We start from the raw sequence: 16,064 nt of genomic DNA on the forward strand, positions 1-16,064 counted from the left end.
GGGCATGAAACCAGAGGGGACTTACAACTGACAAGCAGATGTCCGACCAAGTGATCTGAGTACGAGACGTGTATATATATATATATATATATATATATAACTAGAATTAAGTTAAATCCTACTCCAATCTACCATACAACCCTTTATATTTATTTTTATCACACATAAAATTTTGTAAATTCCCCCATACGCTCTCCTCATTTACACTTCCATAAACTCATTTTATAAGTTTCCGAATTTCACCTTCAATTCAGCTTAAATCCTGATTTACTAGATCCAACGGGAGGGTAGATTTAACGGATCATACTCGCCCTAAATCTTGCTCGCAGCCAAACAATTCCTTATAAATCTTTCTCCGCCACAACGTAACCCATCGTGCTCAACTTTATTTGTCTACAAATGCAAACTTTTCTCATAGAAATTTTGCTACTTTTCCACATGAAAAAAATATTATGTCCGTCATCGAACATGCAGATGACGACATGAATCGCACCACACTATACATCCGACATCATGGTGTGCTTCATATCATCGACCACACGTCCGATTTACCGGACGTAATATTATCCCTCTCAACAGAGTCCCATTAAGAACTAATAAAAATTGGAGTTTTAGAAAGACACAAGGGATCCCATCTAGAAACAAAATATCATGTAGAGGAATTTGATGAAGTAAAGGGAAGAGGGTTGCTAATATTATTTCTAAATTTATGTCCTTGGCTACAACATTAAATTTAATAGTTTTAATTTCACATTTTTTTCATTTCTTCTTTTAAAGTTCTTAATTATATTACATTTTAGGAAAACATTCATGCTGCATAGAAACTCAGAACCAACTGAATATTAATGCTTTCGTCCAAATCACTTGCAAACTGTCTTGAAACAACATATTGCATGGGCATAACCTACATACGGAAAGCCAATCATGTTCGAGCATTACTGTAAACACGAAGGTATACTCCACAACATATTGTATCCTGACTGACTTTCCGCATGTAAGATGCACGTACATAATATTTTATCCTAGAATAGCCTGGTATGGGAGAAATATTTGCATACGTAAGACGTACGCAGAACTGCGTACATCTGGTATGTTACAGAGAGGGTATTGGGGTTTATATCCACTTTATAGTCGTTGTACAGGTAAATTACAGAAAGATTACAGAGGGTATAACGCAGATATAACCCTCAATACCCTCCATATAACCTACCTAACATACACAGCGTTGCGTACATCTTACGTACGCAAATATTTCTCCTAGGATGGAGGGCTTTCACACACTTAGAGAGAATTTTATCGTTTGTCTAGACGGGTAAGAGGATAGAGGAGCGAAGGTAACAGAGTGCTAGGATTGTGAAATTAAGAAAATTCTACGTGTTATATAAATAAATGTAAATATTTAAGTGTTAGATATGTAATATGAGAAGTTTTAAGTGGTGTGTGTTTAAATCGCCCTAAGTAACATCACTATCCAATAGATACATCTATCTAATAATTAAATAAAATCTAATAACTAAATTAAGAAAATAATTACACTTATAACACTTCAAATTAGACTATTTGCAACATTATAACACTTGCATCAATTTTTTTAGATTCCTACCAAAAATTTACCCTATTTAATAGGGTGAATAAAATTTCAACTCCTATTCTTCACTTTTGTCAAATGCCTAATAATTTCATAATGACACACACAAATATAAGAATTTGATAGTTTACAAATATGATGTGAATGTTAGTTTTATAAAATGCTAATTTCAATTATGTACATAATTTTCTCTTAAAAAATGGAAAATAAGCACATTCTTGTAAGACATGTAAGATGTTATATTTACATGAATAACATGCATTCACATTGCTAAGTTTTGATATTTCATTAAAGGTAGAAATCATAATGTGACTTGACAAATTTTAGATGTCTGCTAGCCAATTGTTGAGTTTAACTAACTCATCTAATAAGAAAGATTCTCAAGTTTTGTATAAAGAACGTTGAGGAAAACTGTTCGATTCATTGTCTTATCCTCCGAAAATATATATGGAATTACCGGCACCAAGTTTAGCTCAGCGCTCTTACTTCCGTTGAGTGATAATATTTGGTGCGGACATTAAAGTTCATATGTCAACAATGCAAAGGACATTAACAATACTCTTTTAGTGCCAACCACTGCACACACATAGTCGTGCTCTGCATTGTTGATGTCCTCTGCATTGTTGACATATGGATGCAACAATTCTAAGCCAAATCTTTCATAAAATCACTAGATCACAAACTACACCTAATCATGCATAAGAGTCAACATTATCTTTTCATTTGAGTATTTAGCTTTAAATTTATGTTGGATAAGTAGTGTAATTTGGGTGGTTGTTGTTCCCGTTAATCAGTGTTTAAACTTTCTTCTTGTAATTTGTTTGTATTGAAAACGAAATATGTACGCATAAATATTTTTATCTTGTAATGGCACTCTTGTTGAAACATAAATTGGAATTTCTTCTTCTTTAAGTGGAGTGATTTGGTGACCATTTGTTAGGACTGTGACTTATGGTTGTTGGGTTTAATGCAAAATGTGTGTACCGTATTTGGAACGAAGGGGCTTTAGAAAATTTGATTTTTGGTATGTAGGAAATGAAATGCAAACTCATCTTATCGTTCATTTGTGGTTTATTCCATACTAATGTTAGGCCAAATTGTAAATACACCAAAAGTAGTGATCATTGCAGCCATCACAACAGTTAGCTGCCAAACATAGCCAGGCTATCGGCTAGCAGCCATCATTAGCTACTATCACCACATGGAAAAAATATTACATCAGGAGTCCTGATGCAAAACTGCAACAAAACTCTAATCACAATGCGCCACTTGTACAATCAGGCCCCACCATCCATTAAACTACTTAGTTTTTGTATTCAGTTGGGTCAGACTGTATATGTGACACATTTTGATTGGGATACTGATGTAGTTTTGAATCTGGACTTCTAATGCAATATTTTTTCCACCATTAGACATCATTGGTCTCCATCACCATTCGCCTCAACTCTGACTGTTGTTAGTCATTTAACGCCGGCATACATCACCTCCTACATTGAATGCATTTCATTTAAAACTGAACTCTAACAAGTGATATCTTACATTTCATTTATACATAACAAACTAAATCTAAAATATTTCAAATGCATTAAACTTCACAACTTTATTTTATTTATTTTTCTCTACATTTTTTTATATGTATCTTATAATCTTTTGTATTAATGTCAAATTGCAGTTTTGTACTATTGTTAATAGTCGTAATCACAAAATCATTAATTTCAGCTCAAATCAATTTCTTAAGACTCAGTCAGCTAAATTATATATAAATATATAGAAACAGGATGAGAAGTACAAGACCAATGCATTAGTGAAAACTTAATACAATTATTTCATCCATATGGATAACAGGTTTGCAACAAAATGAAAAGAAAGCAGGCAAGTTTATAATTATATTTCTGTCCAGTGCAGAAGGCTGCTTTTATAAAAAAAACAAACCTATTTCATTGCAGAGCATGCAAACGCTGGCAGTTCAAAGCATCACATCAAACCTGAAAAAAGAGTAGAAATAGTTGCATATAACTTTAGATGGGATACGGCTTATGGTATAAGAAGAGAAAAGCAAATTTTTTTAATTATAAAACACATAATTGTAGTAAAAATGGATTGATAGAATAGTCATATAGCAAGGATATGTTACCAGATTCATCATTCAACTGAGCATGCTTGCTAAATAAGATAACTTAACCTAACATTTATCTGCTTGTAAAAAAGAAGGATTTACATTCATACCGCTCAATTCCTACATATTTACATATCAACACCTAAACTTCAATTTTTACATATATGCCATCTGAAAGATTAAGTGTATTTCACCTTTTAAAGTTAAAATAATGATATTTTTTATGCAATATGAAAGAATTGAGTGGTAGAAACGTTAAAAACAAAGTTCAAGTGTTAGATATGTAAAGACATAGGAAATAGGTGGCATGAAATGCTGCTCAAAATGTAGCAAGCATTTTAAAAATCTTCAATGGAACCCTTTGAAGATTAGGTTGTTTTGTAATTTTGGCTAAATATGGGAATTACAAGATACAACGACATGGAAACTATTTAACACAGGCTTGCAGCAGGACTTGCTATAATTAGTTGGGAATGCATCAGGAAAAGATAACAGTATAACTTGTCCTTCTATTTCCTCTTAATTTATTGCTCCATTTTTCTTCTCAATCTATTTGATTTCGAGCAGAGTATTTGCTTTTGTCGCCTCCATTATTGGGAAGCTTTGCACAGTTTAATAGGGAGTTTACTGTTGTCCTGCCAATTATCGAAAAGACTAAAAAAAAGGTATTACGAAGTCCTTTTGGGGGAGCTATGGGATAATTACATACAAAACACTTGAAATATTGATATTTACAAATTAATCACCCAGGTCATTTTTTTGCAAATATGAATATAAAGCGTCGACCATCTGATGTAGGACCATCTGATGAAGGTAGATGTTTTAGATTTGACTTATGTCAAGAAAGGCAGAGGTAGACCTAGGAAGACTTGGACTTATTGTATAAAAAAATGATCTTAATTTATTAGAACTAAATAAAAATATGACACTAAATAGGACACAATGAAGAAAAAGAAATCATGTAGCTGACCCCACATAGTGGGATTAAGGATTTGTTGTTGTTGTTGTATGATTATAAAGCTATTATAGCGATAACAATTCTTTTATAAGTTGCTGTGGGTATTTTAAAAACTTTTATTTTTTAGAAAGTATGGCAGTTGTTTTCTTATACTGTCACACTCTAAACAGATGATTTTCAAAAGAAATTTCCTATCATATAAATATCTTAAAAGCAAGTAAAACACAATAGTTGAACGGAGGCCTAAGAAAACAAAGTAGTGAGAAAACTCTCTCAAACTGACCCTTACGGTGTAGAGGGTGATTGGCTGCTGGATCATGTGCCTTGCCTCCATAACTTATGCAAGCATTTTAACAGATAAAAGTGTCAAAAAGGTCACTCGATTCATTAATGGGTGCCATTTTAGTCCCACATTCTATAAGAGTGTCAATTTACTTCACCAAACTTTTTTAATAAGGGCTAAAACAGTATCCATGGAGGACTATGTCAACATTAGTAAAAGAGTTTGAGGACTAAATTGACAATTTATAGACTCAGGGACTAAAATGTCCAAATGTAAATAATTGGGGGACTATTTTCGCACTTTACTCCATATTTAACAAAGCAACAAAGGTGATCATTCACAGAACAAGTCATTCTAACTATTGTCAGAATGGTACTCAGTAGCATTTAGGTTGTCATTTGGGCTGAGTCAACTTAAACATGCGTGGAGCTGTAGAAAGAATTATGGGCAATTTATAGAAAATATCGACAATCCAATGTTGCTGAAAAAAGATTTAGTTGATTTTATGCAATAGAGGCTACACCATATACCCATAAGGTAGACATAAAATTAATGTGGATGGATTTGAAGTTAAAAGTTGACTAAACTTAACAACATTGTGAAGAGTCGTGCAAAAATGCCCCGCACAAATAAATTCAATACCACGCGTAGTATTCAAACATAAGGTTGTTTGCACTGTGTTAAAATGGCTTGCACAAATAAATTCAATACCTTGTTCAATATTAAATAAGATTAAGTGAGTATTAAATTTGCTAAGCAAGGAAACACTAGATGTGCTAAATTATGGTAAAAAGTGAGTAAAGGTTAGTTGTGGCATCATTTCTAAGTGATGCATCACAAATTAAGTCAGTTTTGATGAAATGTGAAAGGGTTAACAAGATTTAAAGCTAAAACTTGCTAAATGAAAATTGAGGATTTTGAGAACATTTGGATTAGTAAATATAATGAAAAAAAGCATAATGAACATGAGTTACTCACAAGAGGCCAACAGGGGAATTATAAGACATCAGGTAGGATTACAATTTAATTTACATTGAAAATATTAACAATAAAAAAAAAACTGAGAATAATGAATAAATTATTGACGAATTAAATTATTGAGATAAATAGTGTAAGTGATAGGATAGTGTTAGGTTGGCACCTAGTCTAAGGGCAAATTTGTATTTTGTACATCTAAGGGCAATTTAGTCTTCTATTAAATAGGCTTATCGTGTCTAGGAATAGGTTTATACATAATATTGAGTTGTGAGTCTTAAATTTAGGATTTGGGAGAGATTTCCTACCTCTTGAATTGTAGGAATCGAGAGAGATTGCCCAACTCTCGAATTGTAGGTGCTTATTTTTTGTATTACTGTTGAGTTGTTTGGATTATTGCAATAAAAATTATGTTTGCCCTAATTTCTGGGTCATATCAGTTTATTCACTACTTCATCTATTGTCGATGATGACATTACAAATGCAGCTAATGCTTGTGCTCTAAAGTTGGACTAAAAGAAAAATTTTAAAAAATCAACTTCAGAAGGAGATAAATGATATATTATAACACTTTGCATGAGAAAAGCACAATATGATTATTAGTTGTAACTTAAATGGAGATGGTGCTTTGAATAAAATACGTTGTGAAAGGATTTATTATGCGTATGGAATAAATGGTATGCCATAGGAGAAGTTGTATTTGATTTTCGCAATACAATATGATCTTGCAATCACAATTACATATAAGAAACCAGAATAGCACTTAATTACATTCAAAAGTTGAACCATCAAATCATATATAAACTTCCTTCTATTTAGAAGGAAGAAAAATCAATTTTGCAAGGATAGTAAGGTGATTTAAGTCAAACCACACAGTATTGAGCTGCAATTATAGATGTATAGCTTAGGAGTTTAAAGAAATAGATCAAAAGACATAATTCCAATACGGTGAAATTGTAGAGTTTGAAAACTGAGAAATTTTAAAATTTTCAAGACAGGTTGTAAGGAAAGAAAAAAATAAAATTCCTTAATTGAGCCAAACCAGATATGGAATAAAAGTATTGTTCAATTAAGAAGATTGTCATAGATATTTTAGAGTACACATCATACATCAGTAAGAAAATTAGGTGACTGAGAGTTACAAAATGTTATTAATGAACATAAATGTATTTTCAAAAAAACGGCAAAAAATAACTAATATTGAAAGTTAATTATAAAGAAGCTCAAATCTAATAAAACAAGGTAGTTAAAATAAGCAAAAGAAGCAAAGTTTGATGATTATATAATAACTAAATAGTAGGAAGGAGAAAGAAAAGATATATTACATAAATAAAGCAAGAGATCGAAGGTCTAAGTACTTCGATCAAGACAGGAATATTATAAATGAATACATCATGAAAAAATTAAAATGCTAATTTAAGAAATAAATGGTGTTTAAAAAAATCTTATGGAAGAGCATAATGAACAAAAATAGTGAGGCATTTACAAATTGATTCAAAAAGATGAAGTTCAGTGAACCCAAAAGAAGATGCATAAATGTAAGCTTTAGGTCCAATTCAGATAAACATTCAAATTTAGGGAGAGGTATGTGATCACAGTAGTTAGGTTAAGAAAGAAAAAATTATAAATAAAAAAAAGGCAACTAATTATAGAAGAAATATTTTAGCATCAAAACTTGTAACAAAACACAAAAAAATCGCTAAGATTTTAAAGAGATTAAACTTTTGAATCATCTTATAGAGTAATTGGTGAGGACAATCGGACATGGAATCAAGAAATTATATTTGAAACTATTTTTGGTTGTTAAATATATTAAATGAAAAGAGTATACAAATTTTTTGTGTGCATTTAAGGAAAAGTTTCCTAGCAAATATATGTTGAAGTTATTAAAGATAAGCATTGATTGGCATTAGTAGTAGTGGAGTAAACTAAGGAGTTTCTAATTTTAAAATGATTGTATCAAAGATTAATATTGACTCAAAATTATTTATATTAGTATGAAGACGCTTACAAAGATATTCAAAATAGGGTGCTTTCTTGTATACTTTCAGTGGATGCCATAGTTCTAATACATGTAATATTTTATGAAATACATAGTTTAAAATAATTACAAAAATCAAAGGGCTGGGTAAAAAATGGGATGTTAAAAATAATTTGAGTATTTCATTTTCTTCTTGTATTTATGTGCTGCTTGGATATAGATCTATTTAATATAATGAAAGTGGGGACTGAAATTCCGACAAAAGTCATTTCCATACACTAGAGCGAGGCTTGGATTAGCAGTTAGTTAATTTCTTGATCTTATTTTATACTATATTTTAGCTATGGATCTACCTACATGATTAGGTTTACTTAAAACTAAAATCTACATTTATAAGTTATGCTGTCAATTCCAATCATTGAATGTTTGTCATTGATCTTGAATTTTCGCAGTAAATCTTCATTTAAGAAATCATTAAATCATCATCATGCATGAATTTTGCGAAACATTTCATTTTCAACTAATGGAGCAAATAACTGTTTTAATGGATGGTTATGAAATATAAATTTTGGGTGTGTACTTTAATTCATTCATTATATCATATAAATGCATCGGGAAATCTTAGATTGTATGATGTCTAGATTGGATGATGGCCTGCATCACGGAGGGAAAGATACAACTTAAATCAACAAATTCATCTGGTGGCCAACGACTCCTTTCTTGCATATTCAAACTAATAGCTTGATGATAACAGACCTACTACAGCTAGGCACCACAGGGCTCACTCCCCACTTTATACCGATAACTAACTCTGGCGCTGGGACCATTTTATTCCCTCTAGAAACATCCTTATAGTCTATATATATTTGTCATAAAATCTGTAATCAGATATACATTAATTTACATTTTACAGTAAGCTTCTTCCATAGCTCAATTCATATGAGGAATGGGTTTTACTCTGCAGCATTACATTATCTTACAAGATATCAGAGATCAGGTTCTTATCTTAAGTCCCTAAACCTCATTCTTCCACTAGTTCATCCTCCTCCTCTCTATATTCCAACTGTCTGAAACATCCTCCTACACAAACCGAGAGGCAATTTTGCCATTCCAGCAATGGCTGATATTCCCATTCCTCCATCACTAAGTTCTTGATGTCAAATGTCAAAGCAATCGCAAATGTTCAGCTGACAGCTGAAAACTAACCACTTGGAACTCTGATGGCCAAACAATACTGATGGATTTGAAAGCTTCTTAGCTGGTTCAACGGTCTGGTCCTCTTCTCGCATCCAGAACTCTGACGGCCAAACAATACCAAATCAACAATTATTGAGCTGGTAGCTCATCGATCAAAATGTTGGCAGTCATATACTCCACAATATCCCCTACAATTTTGACATATAATCTCAACCTCGAATCCACTACAGAAATCTGGCAAACTCTACAATGCAGGCTGAAATCCACAAGCAGGTCCAGGTTCATTCAGTTAAGAAATGAGCTGCATCACATCTCCATAAAAGATCAAACTACATCCCAATACCTCTTGGCGACTAAATCCCTTGTTGACAACATAGCTACAGTTGGTGGTCACATAGATCATGAAGATTCCATTCTCCTTATCCTAAATATGTTACCAGCCTCATATCAGTCCTTCAAAATGGCCATCCTCACAAGGTCTGAACCCATAAAGTTGGATGATCTATACTCATTGTTAGGCAGTGAGGAAATCAATAAATCAGTTGAAAAGGCTAAGGAAACCAATGTTACAACAATCTCATTATGCATCACACGTGGAGAAAACAGCGGATACATAACCAATGGCAGACAGTTTAATAATGACAGAGGAAACAACAACAATCGAGCAATAACGTCATCAACCAGAGGCGACATAGGATCAGACAACAACTACACTAGCATCATATGCCAAATTTGTGGCAAATTCAATCATACAGCACTAACATGCTGGCACAAAGCAAATTTCAGATCCTATCCCACACCCAAACCTATAGATCCCATCTAAAATGAATGGTTTTTAGACTATGGAACAACCACTCATTTCACCTCCAGCTTTGACCATTTACAACATCGTAAACAATATCAAAGATCAGATTCTATCACAATCGAAGATGGATCTACTCTCCCCATCGTCTACACTGGTCAGGGGTATTCTCCCTTCTCTTCAACATAAATTTTACTGGCCCGAGCTCCTTCATTCTCCATACTTATCCAGTAATCTCCTTTTCGTTCACCAATTAACCTCAAAAAATAATTATGACATATCATTTAAACAATCTGATTTTGTCATCAAGGATCGGAAAACAAACAAAATAAAAGGACCTAGCAAGGATGGTATGTATCCTACCTCAGCACTGGCCGCAATCCACACTACCATGCAATGAATTATAGCGTCAATGGCTGGGTAACCCTCACCATGCCATTGCAATTGTTCTCTCTAGGACGACATATACTATAGTTAGCCCTACTTCTAAGTTTTCTTGCAATGAATGTAATTCCTCCGAGGGTCATCAATAAACATTTCCTATTTTTGTTTCTTATGCTAAATGTTTCTTCGATCTTGTTAACTCTGGTGTTTGGGGTCCAACCCCCACCACATCAATACAAGGCTATAAATAATATCTTCTTCTTATTGACGACAACTCCCATTTTACTAGGTATTTCCTATGCTAGCAAAGGATGAAACAATAAGTAAATTCATATCCTTCCACAAGATAGCACAAACTCAATTTAACACAAGCATCAACTGTATTCCTATGGGGGAGGAGAATATACATCTAAAAACTTACACCAATAACTCACCTCCCATAATATTCTTCACCAATTCAGTTGCCCCTATACACCTCAACAAAATGAGGTGGCCAAGCACAAGCATAGACACTTGATTGAAACCACGAACCCTCCTCACAGCTCACCTACCTTCGAAGTTTCAGAAAACAACTATAATGGCATCCACCTACCTAATCAATAGATTTTCATCCAAGAACACAAACCTCAAATCTCCTTAAGAACTTCTCTATCAGACTCCACCCAACTATACTCACATTCGCAACATCAGATGTCTATGCTTTCCCTAGGAAAAGCCGCAAGCTCCGCATAAACTCACACCATTGTCCCCACCATTTATCTTCTTTGGTTACTCACAATCTCAAAAAGGCCATTACTATTATAATCTCCAAACACATAAAATCATCATATCCATGAACACGCTCTTTAACGAATCAACAATTTCTTAACATACCCAACCAACCACAATTCCCATCTCCCAAACATATACACCATCCAACCTACTTACACCCACTCATCTACCATCAATAACATCAGATCCTCTCTCACAACCTCAACCCAGTCAACCTTCTATATCCTCAACTACACCAACACAATTGTCTCACACCATAACATCCCTTCCAAGTCATCAACCCACCACAACTATCAAGCATCCCATGATAACTCAATCCCAAATAGGGTCCCTAAAACCAAAACAAACACTCAACCTACACACATCCACTTCGGTGCCCTCAGATCCTACCTGCTATAGACGGACAGTAAAATAGCCACACTGGCAAAAGGCCATGTCTTCAAAATTTGAAGCACTTCAGCATCAAGGGACATGGATCCTAGTTCAGCCACCACATCAACAAAATATCAGTGGCTGCAAATGGACAAATTGAACCAAATATAATCCTGATGGAACCGTGGCTAAATACAATTCGAGATTGGTCACACATGACTTTAAGTAACACAAAGGAACTCAATGTATTGAAACTTTCAACCCATTAGCTAAATTGCCCAATATTTGAATCCTCCTCTCAACTGCCCTTCACCGTTAATAGACAATTCAACAACTGGATGTCTCTAACACCTTCATCTACGACTCCTTCTACGAAATCATCTACATGCACCAACCTCAAAATTTCCAAGACCCCCAATATCCAAACCGGGCAAGCCTACTCAAAAAGACCCTCTATGGCCTTCAACAAGCATCAAGGAAATGGAATCGTACTCTCATCAATCATCTCAAAGCCAAAAGGGTTTAATCTAAGCATAGTCGATTGTTCTGTCCTCATATATCATCACAACAAGCTCATCATTTATTTTCTTGTGTATGTCAGGTAACAATCCAAACGCCATTGCTAGCCCAATACAAAATCTAAAATCTGAATTTCAACTCAAGGTATTAGGGCCTGTCAAAATGTTCCTTGGCATCACCATAAAACAAACTTCACGTCTATCATCTTAATCAATCATCCTACATTACATCACTCCTAAAACAACTTGAAATGTCTTCATGCAAACCTACACACCAATCTTCCCCACAAGATGAACCCCAAACAAGCATCACTCCAAGAGTATTCTAAAATGACAAAATACAGACAACTAGCTGGCTCTCTCTAGCTCCTCAATATAACCAGACCAAAGATTGCCTTCGCCATAAATTACATTTGCCAGAATATGCATTACCCCCTCCTATATAACTTCCAGCTAATCAAGCGTCTCATAAGATACCTTAAATGGACTCTTCACTTCAGTCCTCCCATCATTAATGGTGATCTCCAACTTCATACTACTCTGCTCAGATTGGGCCGACAATTCACAGAACATGCACTCAACCACTGGATTATGCACATTCTTCGGCAATAACCTTATATCCTCGAGAACTGCAAAGCAAAAAATGGTGGCCCACTCCTCCACAAAAGCTAAGCATGGAGCACTGGCAGCTGCTACCACAAACATCATATGGATCGACAAACTACTTCAAGGATTTCACGTCTACAAAACCACTACTCATAAACTTTGCTGCGACAATACTTCTGCCATCACCATAACTCTCAATCCCATCTTCCATGCCCGCACGAAACACCTTGAAATTAATTATCATTTCATCTATGATCACATACAATCACATGCATTCAAATACTGCACATCAACTCAACAAACCAAATGACAGACATCATCACAAAAAGTCATAGAACACCTCAATTCAACAGTTTTCGTTACAAGTTTACCATCACTTCACCTGGCTGTAAGCTTGAGGGGGGATAACGAACCTATTACAGCTAGGCACCACATGGCTCATTCCCCACCTGTCTACCGATAAATAACTCTGGCACTAGGGCCACTTTATCCCTCTAGAAACATCCTTAAAGTTCATAGCTCAATTCATGTAAGGAATGTGTTTTAATCAGCAGCAAAAATCATCCTATAGATGAAACCATAGAAGATTCACTGATTTCCCATATGATTACCCATAGAAACTTGATAAGAGTATATTAATAAACATATGAATTAATATTCCAAAATCACCATACAAATATTATGCAGTGAAATGAACTTTAAATAAAAAGTTAAAAATAGAATTGACTTTGCTAAATGGTAAAGAAGGCTAGTTCGTAAATATACATGGACATCCTTTATAGCGAGAAAGTTCTCACACATTGTAATTGTTTGCAAGGTGAACATAACGATAGTTATTAATATCTCATCAACTAAAATTATATATCACATCTTCAATCATTCTTGTACTAATCCCAAGCCCTTTAACTTCCATATAATATTTTCATTATTCTATATTTAAGATTGTGATGCCAATCAAAATAAAAATGAGAACCAATCAACAATCAGCATGTTTAAATGTTAAAGCAAGCATGGAACTATAAAAATTGAAACTAAAGCTTTCGCTCAAATCAACTCAATCCAAATTCTCTAACCTTCCTGAAATTGTATCAAACACCCATTGCATGAAGTCAGTGTTAAATTTTGAAATTGTATCAAACACCCATTGCATGAAGTCAGTCTTAAATTTTTTTTTTTTTTTAAAGGTTTAATGATAATGAACGGCGATTCCAATTGTTATTAAATCTAATTTCTAAAATGTCATCATGCAATGCTCACATTCAGTTTGCTTCCTGCAGTTAATCGGTTAATTTGATTGTAAAGGAAAGCAGAAAGAGTGAAGGATTAGTGTTAAAATTAACTTCAACTAAAGCCAAAGACTTTGAAAGCAGTTAAACATAATTTTGATTGATGGAATCTAACACAGATTATAAAAAAAAGGTTGAATTAAATTTCCATCCCAAGCAAGTTAAGGAATTAGTATTGCCTCCGAAGAACTACAACACATACAAGAAATATATACACTTAATAAATTTGCTAATTTATTCCCAGTACTTTCATGTTCACTTACTATAAAACAGGCAGGTACTTCCTACATAATACTAACAAATTCAGAATAAAGAGAAACATAAAAGGAGTTGATTTTGCTGAGTGGGATCACAAGGTATACGCTCTTGTTTGAATAACACATTTGATTGCAACATCATTATGCTTGTATCGAGACCATCTCATTTGCATTGTGTCAAAATGCTTCACCATCATCATAAACAAAGAATCAAATGAATACTTCTATTTCTTTCTCGTTCCATTTATCCTTCTTTCATGTCTTCTATTTCTCTTATTTTATTCACTTTTTCAAGCCTAAAACATCTATTTCTTATTCCCACTAAAAATAGTTAATTCTCTTAAGACAAAGCACACTAAAACTACCTCTTTTTTCTAGTTTGTTGCCAAGTGCTCCAAAGTATAAATTACATTTCTTGAAAAAACTATGCCAACAACCCATTGCATGAAAGCAAGCCACCAAGGGTCACAAAAGTACGAAGAAAGATCACTATCATGGTTCCTCGTAATTCCCTTTTAAGTCCCCTATATAAAGAAAGAGGCGAAAATTTTGAAAAGAGATTAAGATCTAATTTAAATCTTATCCATAAAATTATAGCTTGTAACATAATGAACCTATAATTATCTAAGAATATATTTAAGATAGATAAAAAATTAAAACATGGATCAATGTATTTTTACCGATAAAATCACCTATATTGATTTTTGACCTTTTTATTGGGAAAGTTTTGAGCTTCACCAATTCAAGTTTTCCTATAATCAAATGTGCTTCAAGTAATGTTCATATCTTCTTTATCAAGGGGTTGTTTGGTTCGGATACATCTACAGTTTTGTTATTTAATGATGTTAATTGTTCAGTTCCCTATCATCTTCAAGTAACACTTTAAAAATGTCAATCATGCTCAATTTTTACTGACATTAGATGTCAGCAGAATTAATTATAAATTACTTTTTGGCATCTGAAAGTCTTATTGCTTTATTTTAATGTTGATAGTATTGACATCTCAATATAAAGTATTGAAACAAACGCAAAGCATTTAGCAAAGTACACTTACATCTCAATAAAATTGAACCACACAGCCCCTAAAACTTATACAAGTTATCCATTAGGTGACATGAACAGGGGTTATGCTGCAATTAAATCATGTTAAACTTACAAAAAGTATGAATTTGATTAATCTCAATTTCTATTCATCTCCTTATTCATAAGAACTCAACAAACTGTGGATCTAGTTTCATAAATAAACTCAGAAAATAAGGTTATAGGCCAAGAAAGTAGATCAAAGAAGATAGAACATAATAACAACAATGACATAAAACTTGCTCCATTATCAAGACGATCAAAGCACCACTACCAATAAACCAATCAACTAAAACATAGTTAACCTAGAAATCAGAAAAAGATAAAAAAAACGATTTTCCTCATAATCCAGCTCGTACAATTCCCTCCACCCACCAAAAATCAAATAAATCACGCCGCTCAAATGAGCAAACAAGCAAGGCAAACAACAATCAAATCAATAGAAACCAATTGGCTTACCATAATGAGAAAACAATCACCCCTTAGCGGTTGATGCGATGATGGGGATGCCAGCGCCTTGCAGCTTGGTCTGGCCGGCCTTTTTCCGGCGCTCCTCTAGCTCTCGGATCTTCTGCATCTGCAGCATCCGCTCCATGACGAGCTCGTACTCGCATTTCTCGTAGGCGTGTCGCTCCACCTCACACTTCCATGGGAGGTAGAACTCCTTCACCCGGCATCTGTTGAGCGGGATCAGAAGGTGTGCACACTGGTCCCGGTACGGTATCGGAACCCTCTCCTCCACCATCTCCGCCTGTGTGGCAATCATAGGCTTTGAAGAACCTAGCTTCACCTCCTCCTCCATAATCTCCTCTCGATCTCGCCCCTCGATGAGTTTTTCTGCGACTAGGGCTGTGAATTTAGCTCCAATGCTCGAAAATTAATTTGAACTC

The 16,064-nt window shown here is 34.1% G+C and overlaps 1 protein-coding gene across 1 annotated transcript; it reads right to left on the reverse strand.

The window, feature by feature from the left end:
* Nucleotides 1-3,367: 3,367 nt before the first annotated feature.
* Nucleotides 3,368-16,064, reverse strand: LOC110036255 (NADH dehydrogenase [ubiquinone] 1 beta subcomplex subunit 7; the record flags this gene model as incomplete). The annotated part of the gene is given in 2 exon segments (XM_020740662.1): nt 3,368-3,573; nt 15,634-16,064. A coding segment is annotated over 1 exon segment (327 nt). The 3' UTR covers nt 3,368-3,573; nt 15,634-15,649.

The sequence above is a fragment of the Phalaenopsis equestris genome, unplaced genomic scaffold (assembly GCF_001263595.1).
Source record: "Phalaenopsis equestris unplaced genomic scaffold, ASM126359v1 Scaffold000002, whole genome shotgun sequence".
NCBI classification, from domain to species: Eukaryota; Viridiplantae; Streptophyta; class Magnoliopsida; order Asparagales; family Orchidaceae; genus Phalaenopsis; species Phalaenopsis equestris.